At 34.8% G+C, this 19,071-nt stretch overlaps 1 protein-coding gene and 1 pseudogene across 2 annotated transcripts; both read right to left on the bottom strand.

Moving 5' to 3' along the window:
* Positions 1 to 4,262: 4,262 nt before the first annotated feature.
* Positions 4,263 to 6,184, bottom strand: LOC124458354 (annotated as a pseudogene).
* Positions 6,185 to 11,792: 5,608 nt separating this feature from the next.
* Positions 11,793 to 12,568, bottom strand: LOC124456770. Of its 2 annotated transcripts, none has more exons than XM_047007120.1 (2): positions 12,412 to 12,568; positions 11,793 to 12,329 (listed from the first exon to the last, which is right to left on the bottom strand). In XM_047007120.1, the coding sequence occupies exons 1-2, from the start codon at positions 12,417 to 12,419 to the stop codon at positions 11,846 to 11,848; spliced, it is 492 nt and encodes a 163-aa protein (XP_046863076.1). In that variant the 5' UTR covers positions 12,420 to 12,568; the 3' UTR covers positions 11,793 to 11,845. The 2 variants fall into 2 exon arrangements, with proteins under 2 accessions (XP_046863076.1, XP_046863075.1); XM_047007119.1 differs by having other exon boundaries at positions 12,474 to 12,535.
* Between the last annotated feature and the right edge of the window lie 6,503 nt (positions 12,569 to 19,071).

Raw genomic sequence — 19,071 nt, 5'->3', positions numbered from 1 at the left:
ACACGTACAAGTAAAACTGTAACAGTACATAGCTATGTTTGATCTTCAACACTTTTAGTTGTCTAAAAACTCTAATTAAAGAGCCAATAATATTAACAATTTTATGACTCTTAGATGCAGTCAAGGGAAGAAATCAATAACTCCTCTCTGCAGAAAGTACTTACAGATGTTGAAAAGAAACTTGTTGATCTTTTTATCCAAGAATGGAACAATCATTACGAACAATCTCTTGGAAAATGGGAAAATACAAACGTCAGTGGTCAGAAATTGTTCAACTTTGAAAGATCAAAAAAAATATTTCGTGATGAAAAAATATTGTCGAAACTTAAAGATGGTGACACAAGTAAGTGGGATTGTACAAAAATATGTAAAGCAATATTGTTTACCCACTCAATTGGAACAAACATTAATGATAAAGTTAGAGCTGCTGTGGACAAACTTCGTGATGTAAGAAACAAATTAATCCATGCACATAAAGGAGAAGTTTCTGATTCGAAATTTCATACAATGGTTTGTGATATTGAAAACTCATTTCAAGATCTAGGATTTTCATTCACTGAAATTATCAAAATAAAAAGTGAACGAAACATATTTTATTCTTTTCAAGTACTTCCTTGCAAATCAAATCACGATGTGGTTAAACGTACAGAATTACTTAATCAAATCACAGCAGATCTCAATAACTTGCGCAGTACTAACAATAATGAACTAACATATTACTATATTTCTGGTAATCCTGGCAGTGGTAAATCTCAATTAGCTAGACAAGTTTGTGAAGAAATGTATAACTCGTTTGACTGGGAAAAGAATACAACATTTGTGATGACGCTCGAAGGAAAAGATATCGACTCTCTTTTAAAAAATTATGCTGAACTTTATCAACGATTAAGCAATGATAAAACTGTCATTGAAAATATTTCAAAAGAAGCAAAAAGCAGCGAAGACAAAATTAAAGATTTTCAGTTATTGCTGACACAACAACTGAAATCTTGGCAAACATGGTGGATTGTTGTAGATAATGTAGTTGAACTTCATAAAATTTATCCATTATTACCTCAAGTTGGTGATCATAATTGGAAAAATGGACAAATTATAGTAACTATTCAAAATACAGATGCTATACCACCAGATGGAAATCTAAATAAACACATTTCAGTTAGTCATGGTATGAACAATGAAGAATGTCGACAACTTTTATCTGTTTTTCTGACATTCATAATAAAGATGAAAAATTTTTAAACGATTTATCACACAAATTAGATCGTCAACCGTTGTTCCTGGCAAATGCTGCTTACTACGTAGGTAGTTTAAATAGTGCAAATCCGACATTCACGTGGGAGCAATATTTGTATAAGTTGAATGAAGGAAAGCGACAGAAAATGGATGGCAATTTTGAAAAAATAAACTCAGCTTATTTAGGAATGAAAACTGTTATGTTAGCAGTACAAAAAAATGCCGAAGAATCCATCTTGTTGGAACATGTTTTTAAACTTTTCTCAATAATATCTTTCGATCCCTTACCACAAGATGTTATAATACAATTCATTAAAAGCATTGATCCACAAATATCTGCAGAAGATGTCTGTCTTCAATTAAAGCATTGTTCTTTATTCCTTCAAACGGAAAACAACGACATCCGCCTGCACAGCGTTGTACACGAAGCCATCATAAATTATTCATCGCAGACCTTTGGCTGTAAACAAAACGAAAATAATTCTAAAAAGTCTGCAACTGATCTTGCCTGTCAAGTTGCTTGGGCTCTAAATCATTTTGAAGACAAAGAAGATGAAATCAAAATAATTCCACATCTAAGTAAATTCATAACAAATTCATCATTTCAACATTTCCTAAATAAGTTGATCGATGTAAAATCATCAAAACAAAAACTTGATGAAAGAAATTGGAAACTTGCCAAATATTTTGTAGATGTTTTGGAAAGATTTTTCAACTATAAACTTGCAACTAAAGTACTTTATGAAATTACAGAAATTCAAACTAAAGTGTTAGGTGTTGATCATATTGATGTTTCATCTTCGTACAACGAGCTGGGTGTATTGCTTTGGATGGATGGAGAGTATGAAAATGCTAAAGATTTTCTCGAGCGAGCAATAGGAATTCAAACAAAAGCACTTGGAGCTGACCATGTTATTATTGCGCCAATGTACAACAATCTGGGTTTGGTTTACAGACTTATGGGAGAGTACGAAAAAGCAAAAGATTTTTATGAACGAGCGATGAAAATTAAAACTAAAACATATGGACCTGACCATGTTAATATTTCGACAACGTATAGCAATCTGGGTTTGGTTTACTATAATATGGGAGAGTACGAAAAAGCAAAAGATTTTTATGAACGAGCGATAGAAATTCAAACAAAAGCAATTGGACCTGACCATGTGAATATTGCGACAATGTACGACAATCTGGGTTCGGTTTACAGTGAAATGGGAGAGTACGAAAAAGCAAAAGATTTTTATGAACGAGCGATAGAAATTGAAATAAAAGCATTTGGACCTGAACATGTTAATATTGCGACAACGTACAACAATCTGGGTTCGGTTTACGATGATATGGGAGTGTACGAAAAAGCGAAACTTTTTTATGAACGAGCGATAAAAATTGAAACAAAAGCATTTGGACCTGACCATGTTAATATTGCGACAACGTACAACAATCTGGGTTTTGTTTACAATAAAATGGGAGAGTACGAAAAAGCAAAAGATTTTTATGAACGAGCGATAGAAATTAAAACGAAAGCATTTGGACCTGACCACGTTAATATTGCGGTAACGTACAACAATCTGGGTTTGGTTTACATTAAAATGGGAGAGTACGAAAAAGCAAAAGATTTTTATGAACGAGCGATAGAAATTAAAACTAAAACATATGGACCTGACCATGTTAATATTTCGACAACGTATAGCAATCTGGGTTTGGTTTACTATAATATGGGAGAGTACGAAAAAGCAAAAGATTTTATGAACGAGCGATAGAAATTCAAACAAAAGCAATTGGACCTGACCATGTGAATATTGCTACAATGTACGACAATCTGGGTTCGGTTTACAGTGAAATGGGAGAGTACGAAAAAGCAAAAGATTTTTATGAACGAGCGATAGAAATTGAAACAAAAGCATTTGGACCTGACCATGTTAATATTGCGACAACGTACAACAATCTGGGTTCGGTTTACGATGATATGGGAGAGTACGAAAAGCAAAATTTTTATGAACGAGCGATAAAATTGAAACAAAAGCATTTGGACCTGACCATGTTAATATTGCGACAACGTACAACAATCTGGGTTTGTTTACAATAAAATGGGAGAGTACGAAAAGCAAAAGATTTTTATGAACGAGCGATAGAAATTAAAACGAAAGCATTTGGACCTGACCACGTTAATATTGCGGTAACGTACAACAATCTGGGTTTGGTTTACATTAAAATGGGAGAGTACGAAAAGCAAAAGATTTTATGAACGAGCGATAGAAATTAAACCAAAAACATTTGGATATGACCATGTTTATATTGCGACAATGTACAGCAATCTGGGTTTGGTTTACTATAATATGGGAGAGTACGAAAAAGCAAAAGATTTTTATGAACGAGCGATAGAAATTCAAACAAAAGCATTTGGACCTGACCATGTTAATATTGCGACAATGTACAACAATCTGGGTTCGGTTTACAGTGAAATGGGAGAGTACGAAAAAGCAAAAGATTTTTATGAACGAGCGATAGAAATTGAAATAAAAGCATTTGGACCTGAACATGTTAATATTGCGACAACGTACAACAATCTGGGTTCGGTTTACGATGATATGGGAGTGTACGAAAAAGCGAAACTTTTTTATGAACGAGCGATAAAAATTGAAACAAAAGCATTTGGACCTGACCATATTAATAATGCGACAACGTACAACAATCTGGGTTTTGTTTACAATAAAATGGGAGAGTACGAAAAAGCAAAAGATTTTTATGAACGAGCGATAGAAATTAAAACGAAAGCATTTGGACCTGACCACGTTAATATTGCGGTAACGTACAACAATCTGGGTTCGGTTTACATTAAAATGAGAGAGTACGAAAAAGCAAAAGATTTTTATAAACGAGCGATGAAAATTGAAACAAAAGCATTTGGACCTGACCATGTTAATAGTGCGTCAACTTACAGCAATCTGGGTTTGGTTTACATTAAAATGGGAGAGTACGAAAAAGCAAAAGATTTTTATGAACGAGCGATAGAAATTGAAACGAAAGCATTTGGACCTGAACATGTTAATATTGCGACAACGTACAACAACTGTTGGTGTTCATGTTGCCTGACGTTTCCACAACCTTAGCAGTAGTCATGTTCAGAGTCAAATGATAAGTAAATGTTAGGTTAGCCGTGTTTCTTAAAACAAGTGCTAAGGAAGTCCAATACAATATCTACAAACATACGTACGTAGTACTAGAACAAATCATTACTTTATAATAAATAATACCACGTATGAATATGTTGTTTTGGTAGAAAACATTGTTCTGGAGGAGTATCTGACTTGAGATTAATGCCAAGATCTTGTGGAATGTGAAGATATGATCTTCCTTGATAGTCATATGAATCTTTAACTGAAAAATAATTACATTTGGTAAAGATTTAGGAAACTACAAGAAAGTATAAAAATTTTAACTTACTGTGTAATGTGGATTTCTCTTCTGAAGGTTTCATATCAACTTTCTTTGATTTGTTTTTCTTCGATAATTCATACTCCTCAAGGATTGTTGAGTCTTCCTGTATTCACCAAGGTAAAAAGTCAGAAAAATAATTGTTTGATTTGAAAAATATCTTCATAAAACTCTTTATTTGGGTATCTGAAATACCTCAGATGGTTTAGCAATAGTTTCTTCATCAACAAACTTACTCCATGGTCCTTTAAGATAACAGAGAATAAGAGATATTAGGACAACCTTTCAAAAGTTATCCTTATTGTAGTAGTCATACCCTTGTATCCATCAGCCACACCAGGATATCCCCTATCATCTCTCTACCTTTTATCTCCCGCCGGCTGTTTTGTAGCTTCAAACACAGTCAATCCCTTGCTATCCTTTGCTTTCTCAACATCCCCAAATCTTAATGGATAACAATTGATATAAACATAAAACATTACCAAGCCTATTTACTAATATTTAAGAGCCATGTACTACATTATGTTTTTAAGGTAATTTCATGACAAAGCACATTCATCATACTCCACTGAAATAAACATTTATCAGCTTGAATCATTTCAAAGTAATTGAGTGATATAATACTTCAGCATTATTTTATTTCAGACTTGATGCATTCACTGAGGAACATGTTTCATGTAGGAGTGTTTAATACCCTCTACATATTGTGAATTATGTATAAAAAGTTAGTCCAGAAACTAATAAAGGATGAAAAAGTTGGTTTGCATTGGGTTTTAGTATCAATCTACACTACAATAAATCATCCCCACAATGTAAAACACATAAAATTTTGGAGAGATATGTGTTCCTGCACTAACATGACTATTGTTGAAGATGTATGCTATATCATAGTTATGCTATAAGCACATTGTAACAATATTATATACATATATTGTAACTAACTTCTCTTCAATGTGAGCTGTGTCATCACTTGGATCTAATGCATAACCTGTGATTTATTAAAAACAAAAAGATCACACATAACTCATTAACAAATACATTTTTTCTCAAACTATGCTTGCTTTTGCTCTTACCGTAACTTGAGAATGTTTTTAGTTGATTATCAAATTGAAATTTACTGATATGAACTGGCTAAACATAGCCAGACAACATATTTTTATGTGTTTTTTGCTGCCTCGTTTTAAATAGATTTTGAGGTACAATCTAAAATAGTAGACTTCTTCAAAATCATGATTTTGTCCATGTGCATGTAATTGGTGACAATGATTAAATTATTAACGTACTGAAGCAGAAAAGAGTTCGTCATACTTTGCATTAATTGTAACTTCTTTCATTGAAGGATCGATGTGTCTTCTCCAATCAATTCCTTCCTTTAAAACATAGCAAATTGTATCATATATTTAGCCTTGGTGTTAGTAGTTGCCTAGTTAGGACTTTGGATAAAACTATTACACTTCACCTTAGCATCAACAGTTGGCGCACTGTTTAAAAGAAACTTAGATTTTAGAGCATCCATATTGACAGTGTTCTCGATTGACTTTTCATCTTCTTTAGATTTATCATTATTACTTCTCTCTTCATCAGAAGAATCACTTTGATAAGACACCAACGATTTGGGACTTATCGAGAGGTCGGAGCACAGAAGCCAAATAGAAACTTGTCACGTGAAACGTGAACTGAAATATAAATATTAAATGTCACCATCGTTACTCGCGCGAATTGTTTTATCGTCTTGCCGCGAAATACGATTTTACCCTCTTTAACTTTTTTTTAAAAAAACATCATCGTATGCGCATTGTCAACTTTCTTGTTCTCCTTCCATTGTATTGCTCTATAATAAAGCTAAATATCTTATCGTTTTAAGTTCTTTATTAATCGTGAAAAGCGGTATGTGGAATAACAATACGAAGGTATTGCAAGTTTAATTGCTTCAACACACTAAGCATATGCACATACATTAACTGAATTGCAAACACTACTTTCGCTGCAGAGTATGTCAGAATACATGAAACTACTTGACAACTGCCGTATTGGCAATATTTTTGAAATAATTGGTAATAATTATAACAATATCAGCAGTGTTGTTATTATAGTATTTTAAATTTATAATAAGCTACTAAACATAAACATATTCTGACTTACACCAGACCTTCCACTGCATTGCACTACTTGCAAATTTTATGCGGTTATTTAGGTTATTTAGTTCAGACCTTTGCAGTGCAATGGGGATGGGGGTGCAAGGCAACATGAATATAAGCCCTGACATGACATAGGATTTAAGTTTTGCATTAAAAATTCATAATATAGAAATGGAAATTAGTTTTGTTAATTATATCTACATAATTTATTTGGAGGTTTTGTCTCTCAAAAAAGATTCAAAAAAGATAGAGCCCATACTTAGCAAGTTAACTAGAGGTCAGGCTTTTGAGTCTTTGTTGCCAAAGATTGAGAAATGGTTTACCAAAGGTGTAAATTGCAGTACAGATGATGATTCAGTTGTTGATCCTTGCCATGTAACATCTATCCCAAGTATGGACCAGTTGTAACAATGGAGAAAAATAGTTGAGGCATCAAGTACAAGCAAAGGAGCATGTATCAACACATCACAAGGAAGGTTAGATATCAATTGCATCACCAATCTGCAGAAATTTCACACCTTAAAAAGCATACAAGTAGAAGTCGAAGAGGAAATTGCCTGGATTTCACGACCATTGAACAAACCAGACACGGTGGTGGAACATCCATCAGCTGCTTCAATTACAGCCTTTCAGAAGCTTTTGTACAGAACCCCGTACAGTGAGATTATGAAAGAATGAGGATTGTCATCCAATGAGATGTCCAGGTTATGTGTAGACAGATGGGTGTCAAGTGACCACATATGCTGGTTGACAACAAACCTAAACCAAAAGAAAACAGATACATATTATGTGTACCTCAATGGAACAAAACCAGCCACAACAGCCCAACACCATGCTAAATATGAATTCATTTCAAAATTCTGTTTTGCCATAAATGTTGGTAAAAAAAGCAATGGCAACACATTCCTTGGAGATGATTTGCACCCCGGAAACCATTGGGTACTTTGCTATGTAGACACTAATGACAAAAACATTACATATGGGGATTCATTAGGCTGGCAATTTCCGAACACTCTTCTACACATTTTAGATAAATTCATCAAGGCACATAATATTTGCGACAGCATAGCCAACTACTCAGTAACAATGACACATGATCTTGATAGCAGATGCCGGGTTAGAGGAGGACACAAGTGCACAGACAATTGTTCGAAAGCGTATCCATTCCAAACATGTAGCAATGTTTGTGGCGTGGTTGTAATGATTATGATGGCTATATCAAGCTATAACTATGCCTTTTTCGAGAGCATGCTATCATTTTCTAAGACAACCATAAAGAATATTCCATCAATATACCAAAGCAATCCCACACATTACAGTGCATACTTACAGATTGTACTTGGATGTTGGATCTCAGATAATGTTGTTAACCTGGCATATGTATTACCACAGTTTTGGAATACACTACAAAAATGGATTTTACCAGAAAATGAAAACACAGCAACAACTTGTAAAATTTCCAATAAATAGAGCATCAAGAGACTCAAAATCACACCATCAGTCTTCAATAAAAGGGTGAAGGATAAAATCATGCAATTTGAGTTCAATGATGCAAATGATGCAGTCAAAAAGGTGTTTGAGATAGCATTGCTAATGTTCTTTTTACTAAATTGTCATTGTTAAACAAGTAATACGAATATACTCACTTTGGGACAAGTAGGACAGATATTTCCTTCATCAAGCTCAGGAATAACACAGCTCAACAAGTTTAGTTTATGTCTGTAAATTCTGAAAAAAACAATGACACAAAGAAAGCAATTATGCACTCTTAAACAAATGACATAAACAAAATACAGTGCAAGACAGTAATACTTAAGGAAAAATATTTTCCCATCATAAACTTTAGCATTTTGATTTTCTCCAATTAAATATATCTCTTAAGATGAGATTCTTAGGCTATGAAATTGACTGCATTTTTCCCAGCAATTCATACGTAGTACAGCAGTGCAATAAATCAGTGACCTACATGCAGTTACCTATATTCTTCTAAAGCCTCTATAATGACAGGATACATTTTTGGTGTTGCATATGAAGAGAATATGTGGTTATGATTAAACTCTTCAAATGACTGACAAATGCTTTTTATTGATGCCTGGCATTCCATCTGCACAGAATGAATCTATTCAAAAAACTCAATTGCAAATGCAATTTATGGTTTTGTAGGTGTTCCACCCCAAAGGCCAAATTGCAGAAGTTGAACAAACTCTGGAGAACATGAGCAAAACTGTACCTCAACAGTACAAAAGGTGCCTAAAAATTGAAAAAGATCCAAAATTATAATTGTGTTGAACCATCCCAGCTAAAATGAAAAAACTTTTGCAGCACATTTTACATATAACATACCTTTAACATCAACAACAGAAACACTTCTTTTGTGACGAGCTGTTTGGCATTAACAATTATACACCAGCATGTTCATGAGTTTATATGGCCAAAACATTCCATCCTACAAAGCAATGAATAACCTCATAGAAATTAGTTGTAGGGCAATTCCATGGGTAACAGACGTAACATTTGCAGCAAATAAATTCTCACTGTGCCCGGGTTTTGATGCGGAAGAACTCCAACTTATGCATCATGATACAGGATACTGAAGCATTCTTCACCACACTGCTCTTTTCACTGTCCCACCTACACCATCCACAGGCCCTTTCCCATGTGCTGTACCAAAAAAGCTCCAGTCCGCATTTTTCAGTTTGCTGTAAATCAGTTTTGGATCTGTCAAGGTGGATAGAGTGAACCTGTTTTTGAACTGACTGCCAGCACCATCTGTAAAAATGTGGAGGGTTTCAATATCTGCTGGTCCGGAAGCTAAGATGGCTCTGTTGAATGCTGCTACTGAGAATTTGTCATGTTGGAGTGCATCACTGATAACAGCAAATGATGCTGCACCATTTTCTGTATTCATCACTGCTGTATAAATGGTGACACTGTTTGAGACCCAGTGTGCTGCCATTATTTCATCCTGTTGCTTTATCTGGAAGTTCTCTGAAAAGTCAGTGTGCAGAATAGCTTCCTTTCTCTTCAGATTTTCCTTCGAAGCTTTGATTTGGCTCAGCTGTATCTTTGAAATGAAACAGTGGCGCCTCATGGTACAAAGTTGCCCAAAGAACTCTACTTTTGCTCCTTCTAGAGTGTTCTGAACTTGGATTTTTTTGTTTTCTTTCCATTGAATGTAACAACAAGGGCTTGAGAGATCACAGTCTGGAAAAAGATTCCGCTTTGTGACGTCTTTGCACAATTCACATTCACCCAAGTGGCAGTTCAATTTGGGGGAACTGCAAACAGACATCTGAATCAGCCCTTCAGGGTTTGGAAGTCCATGAATTGTTTGCTTGAGACCCTCCATCAGCATCTCAAAATTTTCGTGGTAGGAACAACAACACACAGAATGATCCTTCTCAGAGACAGGAAGAACGTGTGGTGGACGAAGACTGGCAAACTTTGATTTGCCTACTTTCACTTCAGGATATTCAGCCTTGAACTTCTGGTATGTCTCCATGACAGTTGACAGTAAGATCTTCTTCTGCACACGAACTTTTTGTCCATCTTTCTTCACAGTTACAAAGTCCTTTCTCCCAGGAAGCTGCCTTGCAACAGTGTCACTTTGAAAAAACTCTTCCACGATCTTATCAACTTCTGAAAGTGTGCGTTGTTTGCCCTTCTCAATTTGTTTAACAAAAGTGTCTGACAGTTTCTTGACTACTGCTGCTTTCTTCCTTGGGCTCCTTGGAAGAGAACTGGCAGCCTTTTTTATTGCCTTTGCTAGAGATTGCCTGCTACCAAAAGCAGTGTACTCATTTGCTAGGGCTCTGTCCTGGTTGCCGCTGCTCAAGTTGGAGGCCTTTGCTTGTCTTGGTTTTTTACTCTTTCCTTGCTCCTTTCATTTTCTTGAATTCTTCTTTTCTCAGTCCATTGAGCTCTGCGTGTTCTTTGTTGCTCTTTATTTGTTTCCCTCATCTGCTGACGTTTAGCATCACTCATACGAGCCCTGTAGTCTCTCATTTTCTCTGCTGCGGACTTCGGCATTCTGAAAAAAGAATTGAAAAATTGTTGACATAAGGCATTTATCTAAAGTTTGGTTGAGCTTCAAGATACATTCACATAATTCATCATTAAAGATCCAACATCAGTGAAACTGAAATCGAACAAGAAACAGGTTGAAAAAATTATGAGTTTGGTCAGGCCAAACAATGAAAAAGATTTCATTATTTTTTTTATTCAAACCACGTTAATATAATGAAACTATCAATACAGTATCAACTCAGAGCATCCAGGTTTCTACATAAAAATACATCAAAAACTTCAGACTGTGCCATCATTTACCTGGATATGTTACGTCAGTTACTGTATGTCACATGCCATAATTGTTACATCAGTTACCATAAAAACTGTTAAACGTGAAGCTCAAATAAAGTTCTTTGCATGTTGCCTTTCCCATCTCCCCATATGCTAAGAACACAGGGGGTATCATTTTTCTTTGAGCTTTTCTAAAGAAACAGCACATCTTTTATCACTTTCTTGGTAACTGACGTAACAAAGCTCTGAGTAGCATGAAATAGGCTAACAAAAGCTTGTGATCAAACCAAAGTACAATTTTTTTCCCAAAAAATAAAAAACAAAGATTTGCTCTTACTAAGAATGCACTTAAACTTACCTTTTGGCAGTTTCCTTCAGCAGTACAAGTCTTAAAATCTCCTTTTAAATCTGGGGGTACTGACCAGATGGCTGACCACTAACTTTCAAAATGGTCTCCCGTCATGTGACATGCAGCCAGCAGAAAAAAATGTCCTGCACCAAATGGCACAATTATTATATGAAGTTGTAACATCATTATTTTCAACATATCTGGAAAAAATTTTTTCAACCCTGAGGTTGACATATTCGTGGAATTGCCCTGTAATCAGTCCCTTTCTTGCATTCATAAAAAATATTAGATTAGTGCTTCGTAGCATGTTTCACAATGTAAACTCTCATTATATTTTTGCATTTTTTGTTGCAAGTGTTGAGAGAGTTAACTGTAAACACTTTTATAATATCTAGCTCATAAAGGTTACCTTAAATATTTCAACATGATGACAAATATTTACGGTTGTGTGGATCTTTAACATACAGTTCTCACAATACTTTGCCATTGGACCACAATCGCTGCACCTAAACTTTGCTTCATTATCACAATGAATACACTTCAGATTGCTCCAATTTTTGCCAGCAAACTGAAATGTATTCTTTGTAATTGAACGTCGCAAATTTTCCCATGCTTTTTGTTTTCTTTCAACTTTCTGGTAATAAGAAGATGATTCTTCACAATCATGGTGAACATCACTTTCAAGATCACTGTTATCTTGTTCTATTCCCAGTTCATGGCCTTCCAATGCACCACAATTATCAGGACTGTTAAAAGAACAGCTTCCTCTATGATCCTCAGTAACCAATTCTGACAAATGCACCTCCTCTCTCTCAACATGGCCATCCTCATCATGATATGTGACAGCTACAGTTGCTTTAAACCTTTTATTGCTCCTACAAAAATTATCATAAAAATCTATAAAATGAAAAAAAATGTTGAAAAGTCTAACAGCTATAAGGCCGTTATTTGGTGTACCTTGGCATCTTTTAAAATTACCAGCAAGAAAATCACAAATCAGAAAATATTATCGATATTACCAATGACACAATAACATAAGTTAAACGACCAAAGTACAACGTATGTATCTCCCACGACTACCAGTCGACGTTTTGTACCCGTACTTTACCGGCTTTTAGCCACGTCTCATAAGACGAATTGGGTGATTTGTTTGGTTGGTAAAACAAAACGGTTTTTCTTCCGGTATATTGTAGGATCGTTTTTCCTAGGGGTAGGGTAACATATCTCACGTGACCGGAAATGTCAATCATTTAAATTATTCCACAGAATCAACTAGAACCCGCACCTGAGTATCATTTAGTTGGTTGTGTCTTGTAATCTTTCTGAATTTGTGAAGGTATGTTGATTTTAAACTTTACCTTTCGTTGTAATATTGTATTTTGATTTTGTGATTTAATATTTCATGTCCATTTATCGATTATTTTGTTTTTCTGTAAAATATTCTACTTCCGCGTTATGTACGTATGCAAATGTTTTATAAAGATAAATTTGTTGATTTTGGTGAGATTTGGAACTAGCTCGAATCAAGTTCGGAAAATTAACTTGTTAACTTTCATATATCTTTATATAATAATAAAAAGAAATAAATTTCTACTATATAATAGTAATGTTCTACATCGATACACATCATGTGCATGGTCACGAGGCAGTAGAGGAAATAAGATATTCATGGATAATTTCGTAAAAGCACTATTGCTAATGTGCATTTAATTAAAATACACGACAAGTTTTTTTAAAATCGACATGTTTCGACATCTCATGATGCCATCTTCAGTATGAGTGAAATAATAAGTGATACAGGGTTTATATAAAAGTAATATGATACATAAATTACAACAATAAAATGGAAATAAGATATTATATTTTATTGAATTTATAATACGTTCGGACGCTCACCATTAATTTATCTTATTTCCTTTTATTGTTATAATTTATGTATCATATTACTTTTACATAAACCTTGTATCACTTATTATTTCACTCCTACTGAAGATGGCATCATGAGATGTCAAAACATGTCTATTTTAAAAAAACTTGTCGTGTATATTAAATGCACATTAGCAATAGTTCTTTTACGAAATCGTGTAATAAAATTTAATGTCCAACATAAAGTTTTAATTAGAGCCATAGAAATAGACCAAAAATTATGTAAAATTGAATTTATTGTAATATTTCGTCTTTACTCAAAACATCTTCAGACAAATAATAAATAAGTTGTTAAGACAAGATATTATATTTACAAAAGGGTGTTAAATTACTACTAAAGGAGGCGGTGTCAAATGGATTATATGATAGGGAAAATAGGAAGTAAATTAAGGAGGAATTAAAAGAGGTTAAGTTGAATGGAGTTTCCTTGCACGTTAAGTGAAGGCTTGTATTTATTGATTAGAAGGCTCTCATGAATGGAGAGTTCATAAGAATCGTTAGAAGAGGAGATTAGTTTAAAGTCATCTAAGTTAGGAGTGTGTCCAGTTGTTGTTAATGTGAGCAAATGTGCTTGAAAACGCAGGGTGGGAAACTTGGTTGCCGGTAAAGGGGGATATTCACAAGTACTCCGAAAATCTGGTGTGTCGATGACGTGTGCTCACCGCATGTGTGGTCACCGCATGTTCAACCTTTGTTCTACTTACGAAAATTTTCATACACAACTCGAATTTACCAGAAAGTCACTCAATAAAAACGGTTTTTTCTTCACGTATAATTGACCAAATCACACGTCGCTTCCTTAACAACATCTTTGCCCTTAAACCACCTGTCTTGACTGCTCACAAAATGCCCAGCTATTTTTGTCTTCCTTTCACCGGCATACACTCCCTTCAAATTCGTACACAAATCAATAGCCTTTGTGCAGCAGCCTTCCCACATATATCTATTAAATTTGTTTTCCGTCCTTCCCAACGTATCTCTTCTTTTTCCCCTTTAAGGAGAAAATTAGTCTGGTGTAGTCTATATATTCAAGTGTCGAAGTTGCCACGCCTCCTATGTGGGTCAAACCACACGTCATCTACACACCAGATTTTTGGAGCCCTTGGGAATATCTCCCCTTACAGGCCACCAAGTTTCCCACCCTGCGTTATCAAGCATCTTTGCTCACATTAACGCAACTGGACACACCCCAAACTTAGACGACTTTAAAATAATCTCCTCTTCTAACGATTCTTATGAACTCTCCATTCATGAGAGTCTTCTAATCAATAAATACAAGCCTTCACTTAACGTGCAAGGAAACTCCATTCCACTTAACCTGTTTTAATTTCTCTTTATTTTACTTCCTAACTTCCTTATCATATATCCATTTGACACCGCCTCCTTTAGTAGTAATTTAACACCTTTTTGTAAATATAATATTTTGTCTTAACATCGTATTTATCATTTGTTTGAAGATGTCTTGAGTAAAGACGAAACGTTACATTAAATACAATTTTTTGGTCTATTTCTATGGCTCTAATCAAAACTTTATGTTGGGCATTAGTTTTTATTACACGAATTCGATTTCCGCTCGGCAAGTCTCTCGCTATCATTTTACGAAATGTTGCTCTACTTTTACGGTGTGTGCCCATTTTCCACCCACTATATCTGTGTTTGTTGGGGGTGGAACAAGTTCAAACGCATCATTGTCAATCAACGCTTTCATTTCACCATTCATAGCTTTTTGCCATTTTACTTATTCATTGAACTTATTGCTTGGGAATATGTCGTTAGGATGTTGGATACTCTATAGCAATAATCTACGGTATATGAGACAGTATCCTCCCCTGAAACTTCTTCTGTCAGATACTCGTCAAGGTATTTACTCTTACTTCTTATCCTAGTGCGGTATCTTGATTCTCTAGATGTCTCGGGAGTACTAATGTCTTCGTTAGTTGTTTTGGGATTTCTTTCATGCAATTTTGCTATCTGAGGTGCAAGTTCTTCATCATCTAGTTCTGGCAGTTCCCTGCTACCCTCCCTGAAGAACTTAACGCATCTTACTCGCTCTACCTTGTTAATGTCAAGGTAGTATAGTAGATATGCTTGACTATTTTTATCATACCCAACGAAAATACCTTGTTTACTTCTAGCGTCTAACTTTTTGTGAATAGCCATAACAAACACAACCAAAAATGTGCATTTTGCTCAAGTCTGGTTTTCAGCCTGTAAACGCTTCGAACGGAGTTTTGTTTAACCTCGAATTAAAACAACGATTCCTAATATAAGCAGATGCCATGACGTCATATGTCCACATGGATTTTGGTAGTTCCGCTTCTAGCAATAGACACCTAGCCATGTTAAATAAAGTTAACCACGATCTCTCAAATGTGCCGTTCTGGTGTGGCGAATATGGTGCACTAGTTTCATGTCTAAATTTGTTTTCTCTAAGAATAGATTTAAATTTCTCGCTTGTAAATTCAGTGCCTTTATCACTTCTTATGCGCTTTACATTTCCATAAGGTGCAACATCTGCTAAAAACTGTTTTAATGCTTGTGGTGTATCGCTTTTATGCTAACGAAAATAGACAATATTCAATGCTGAATAATCATCCACAAACGACAATGCATATCTAAACCCTTCTCTTCCTTCCGGATCAATAGGACCTGCAAGATCCGTGTGAATAAACTCAAGAGGACACCTCGCCTTTTTATCTTCCAGCTTACTTTTCGTCTGACACATTTTACCTTGCGTACAAACATCGCACTTAACTAACCTCAAATCTGTGATTTTTATTCCCTTAACCACCTTCTCTAGTTTCCAACATCCTTGTAGCTACAGTGACCTAGAACCTTGTGCCACTCGTAAAGGGAACATACATTTTTATTCGAAGATATGCTATTTATATAGTAAAGTTTTCCTTTTGTCTTATTCCAAACGTTGTGCCATCAGGGCACTGTACATGCTTATCGTGTTTATCTAATTTGACTTTTGCCCCCTTTTGTACAGCAGCATTTACTGAGAATATATTTTCATCGTAAGATGGAACATATAAGACATTACTTAATAAGACATCCTGCGCATTTCCATACAAGTCAACTAATTTGACTTTAGCAGTACCTTTACCGACTACTGCGTTGGCTTTACTGCCATTTGCTGATTGAATACCATGCGCTTTACTATCAAATTTACTATCAAAATCTATAATTTTTGACTTATTGTTAATAATGTGGCTTGTAGCTCCTATGTCCACCAGTAGAGTTAAATTTGCTTCATCCTTATCCTTTACGTCTGCTTCAGCCTTTTTCTTCTTCATCCTTTGACACGAATAAAATGAGTGTTGCCGTTCACTGTCACAGCGCTGCCCGTCTTTAGCTGACTTGGACGTTTCTTTCGTCTTTCGGCAATCTTTCGTGTCGTGGGTATTGGTCTTGCATATTGAGTACCATTTGTTCCCCTTCACTCGGCATTGTTAGCTTTTGTGTCCCTTTCTTAGGGACACCAAAACCTACCTCAGTTTTTTGTGACAATGGTTTGATATTTTCTTCATGACTTCGTAACGAGTTTTTAAATTCCGTAAATGTCATTTGTCTTTCCCTTTGAACTGTTACGGTAGCAAAGACGTCGTATGTGCTTGGGAGACCCTTTAAAACCATTGCAATGAGTAGTGCATCACTTATTATCTCCTCGGCTTCTCTTAAGATTGGGGGTCTGAGGCATTCTCCCCTAAGAAATTTTAAATTTCAGAACCTTGAAAAATGCCATTTTCAGCTTTTTAGAGCGATACAAAATGTATTTTGTGGGCATCGTTTTTGCGTAAAAACAACACATTTTTAGCACGTTTTTAAAATGAAGTGTACAATACTTGAATGTTTTGCTTAATATTTAGGCTCATTCTCAAATGCGAAATATATGGCTCATTGTGTGTCTCAAGACGTAAAATTTATTTTACAATAATGCTATTTTAAAAACAGATATAGTCTTTTAAAAATTTCTACCAAGTTGTCAGGCATAGACCCCATGAGAGACCCCCATTCAAACCTCTATGTAATGAGTTAAGTTAGAAATTTGGGTACAAGTGACAGTACATAGATATAGAAAAGCTCAGACTTCAAACCATGCAAGTTTATTGTAACCCTTTACCCATATCACATCAATGCCAGCAAATTCACTTTTGAAAGAACTCAAAAATATTTTCTGCCAAATATTAAGCAAAATTATCAGAGTGAAAATTTGCAGTTAAGGACAGCTTAATGCCATTATGTTTATTAGGCATTTCACTAGACTATTATCTTCTGCAAGGTGTGCTATATAGCAATCACTAGTAGCATTGTATTTGCAAATACAAATAGGGTGTATTAACATGTCTTTAATTATATAATTAAAATGAATGTTAAAATAAAGGTTCATGTGTCATGCTTACTGGTTATAATAAATATCTTTTCATATGATCAAAGCTCGTTAAATGTAAATCAAATAGTTAGTTTAGAAATTATAATGATCATCAGAAAAATTCCATTGATCATGAAAATACATTGTTTTGCCAAATTTCAAGTTTATCGTACATAGAGGACATTTTTTGCTTTATAGAAATATTGCTCATACATCCAATAGCCTTTTGGGTTTTGGCAAACAATCTGGTTGAATAGTGATTAACACACCTTTACATCTCTACATGAGGTTCAGTTGAAAGGGGACAATTATGTGACATGGGACAACATTTCATGTATCCAAATCCTCAGAGTTAATACCATTCTAGTCAAATTGTCAAAATAAAACTTCATGGATCAGAAGACTCAAAATCACAGGTTAGATAAAGCAGCTTCTCGTAATCATTGTTGATTTTTTCTCAAATCTTAAACAATATATTAGTATAATTGTCCAATGATTGGATTTGATCATGACTAGAAAAAGCCCCAAACATTTGTTTATGATAAAGTAAATAATAGTATGGCGCCTTATGGCTACAGATCTTTTGTCCATTTAAATATATTTGCAGAATGTAGGACTTCGCTGCCATATAACAGTCACGATTCCCAAGCACTAATAATGAAATCATAGCTAAAGAATCCTTTCGTCAACAACAATTTAGCATCCTATCACCCACCATACATATATTGTCGAGTCACACACACTCGCAAATTGTTTGTATGTTACATTCATTGCTTGCGTTGCTTACGTTTGGACGTAAATTTCCGTTGATAAAACTCAAAACAATGTTGGCTTTCTTTTGAACATCAATGACTGAAATTTTCAATATGAACATAATAGCCCAACATAATACTTTTAAAAAAGCCATCACAATAATAAAATAGAGAAGGATTTATTAATTACGTTTCGTCTTTAACTTAAGACATAGATTAATTGAGTTAATATATATACACGAGTTCTAAATACAAGCATATATTATGGGGTGTTAAATTACATGTAGAGGAGTAGGAAGTTTAGATGACGGAATTGAGTAGAATAATGATTGTATATTAAAGAAGGTGAAGGGGTTAGTTGCCTTGGGTGTTAAGAGAGGGTTTGGTTTGGATATAAGAAGGCTCATGAATCATAAGGTCATAATGTGGAGGAGGAAGAGAATTGAGAAATCAATAAAATCGGCAGGGTGAGATGTATTTCTTATATGAGAAAAGGAACTGCTGATGGTGGTGGACATATGAAGGCTTCCTGTTAAGGGAGAATTCCCAAATTCTGATATTCTG

Source organism: Xenia sp. Carnegie-2017, unplaced genomic scaffold, assembly GCF_021976095.1.
Source record: "Xenia sp. Carnegie-2017 unplaced genomic scaffold, XeniaSp_v1 HiC_scaffold_6, whole genome shotgun sequence".
NCBI classification, from domain to species: domain Eukaryota; kingdom Metazoa; phylum Cnidaria; class Anthozoa; order Malacalcyonacea; family Xeniidae; genus Xenia; species Xenia sp. Carnegie-2017.
Note: the sequence above shows the minus strand (reverse complement) of the source record. Positions and strands in the feature narration are given on the sequence as shown.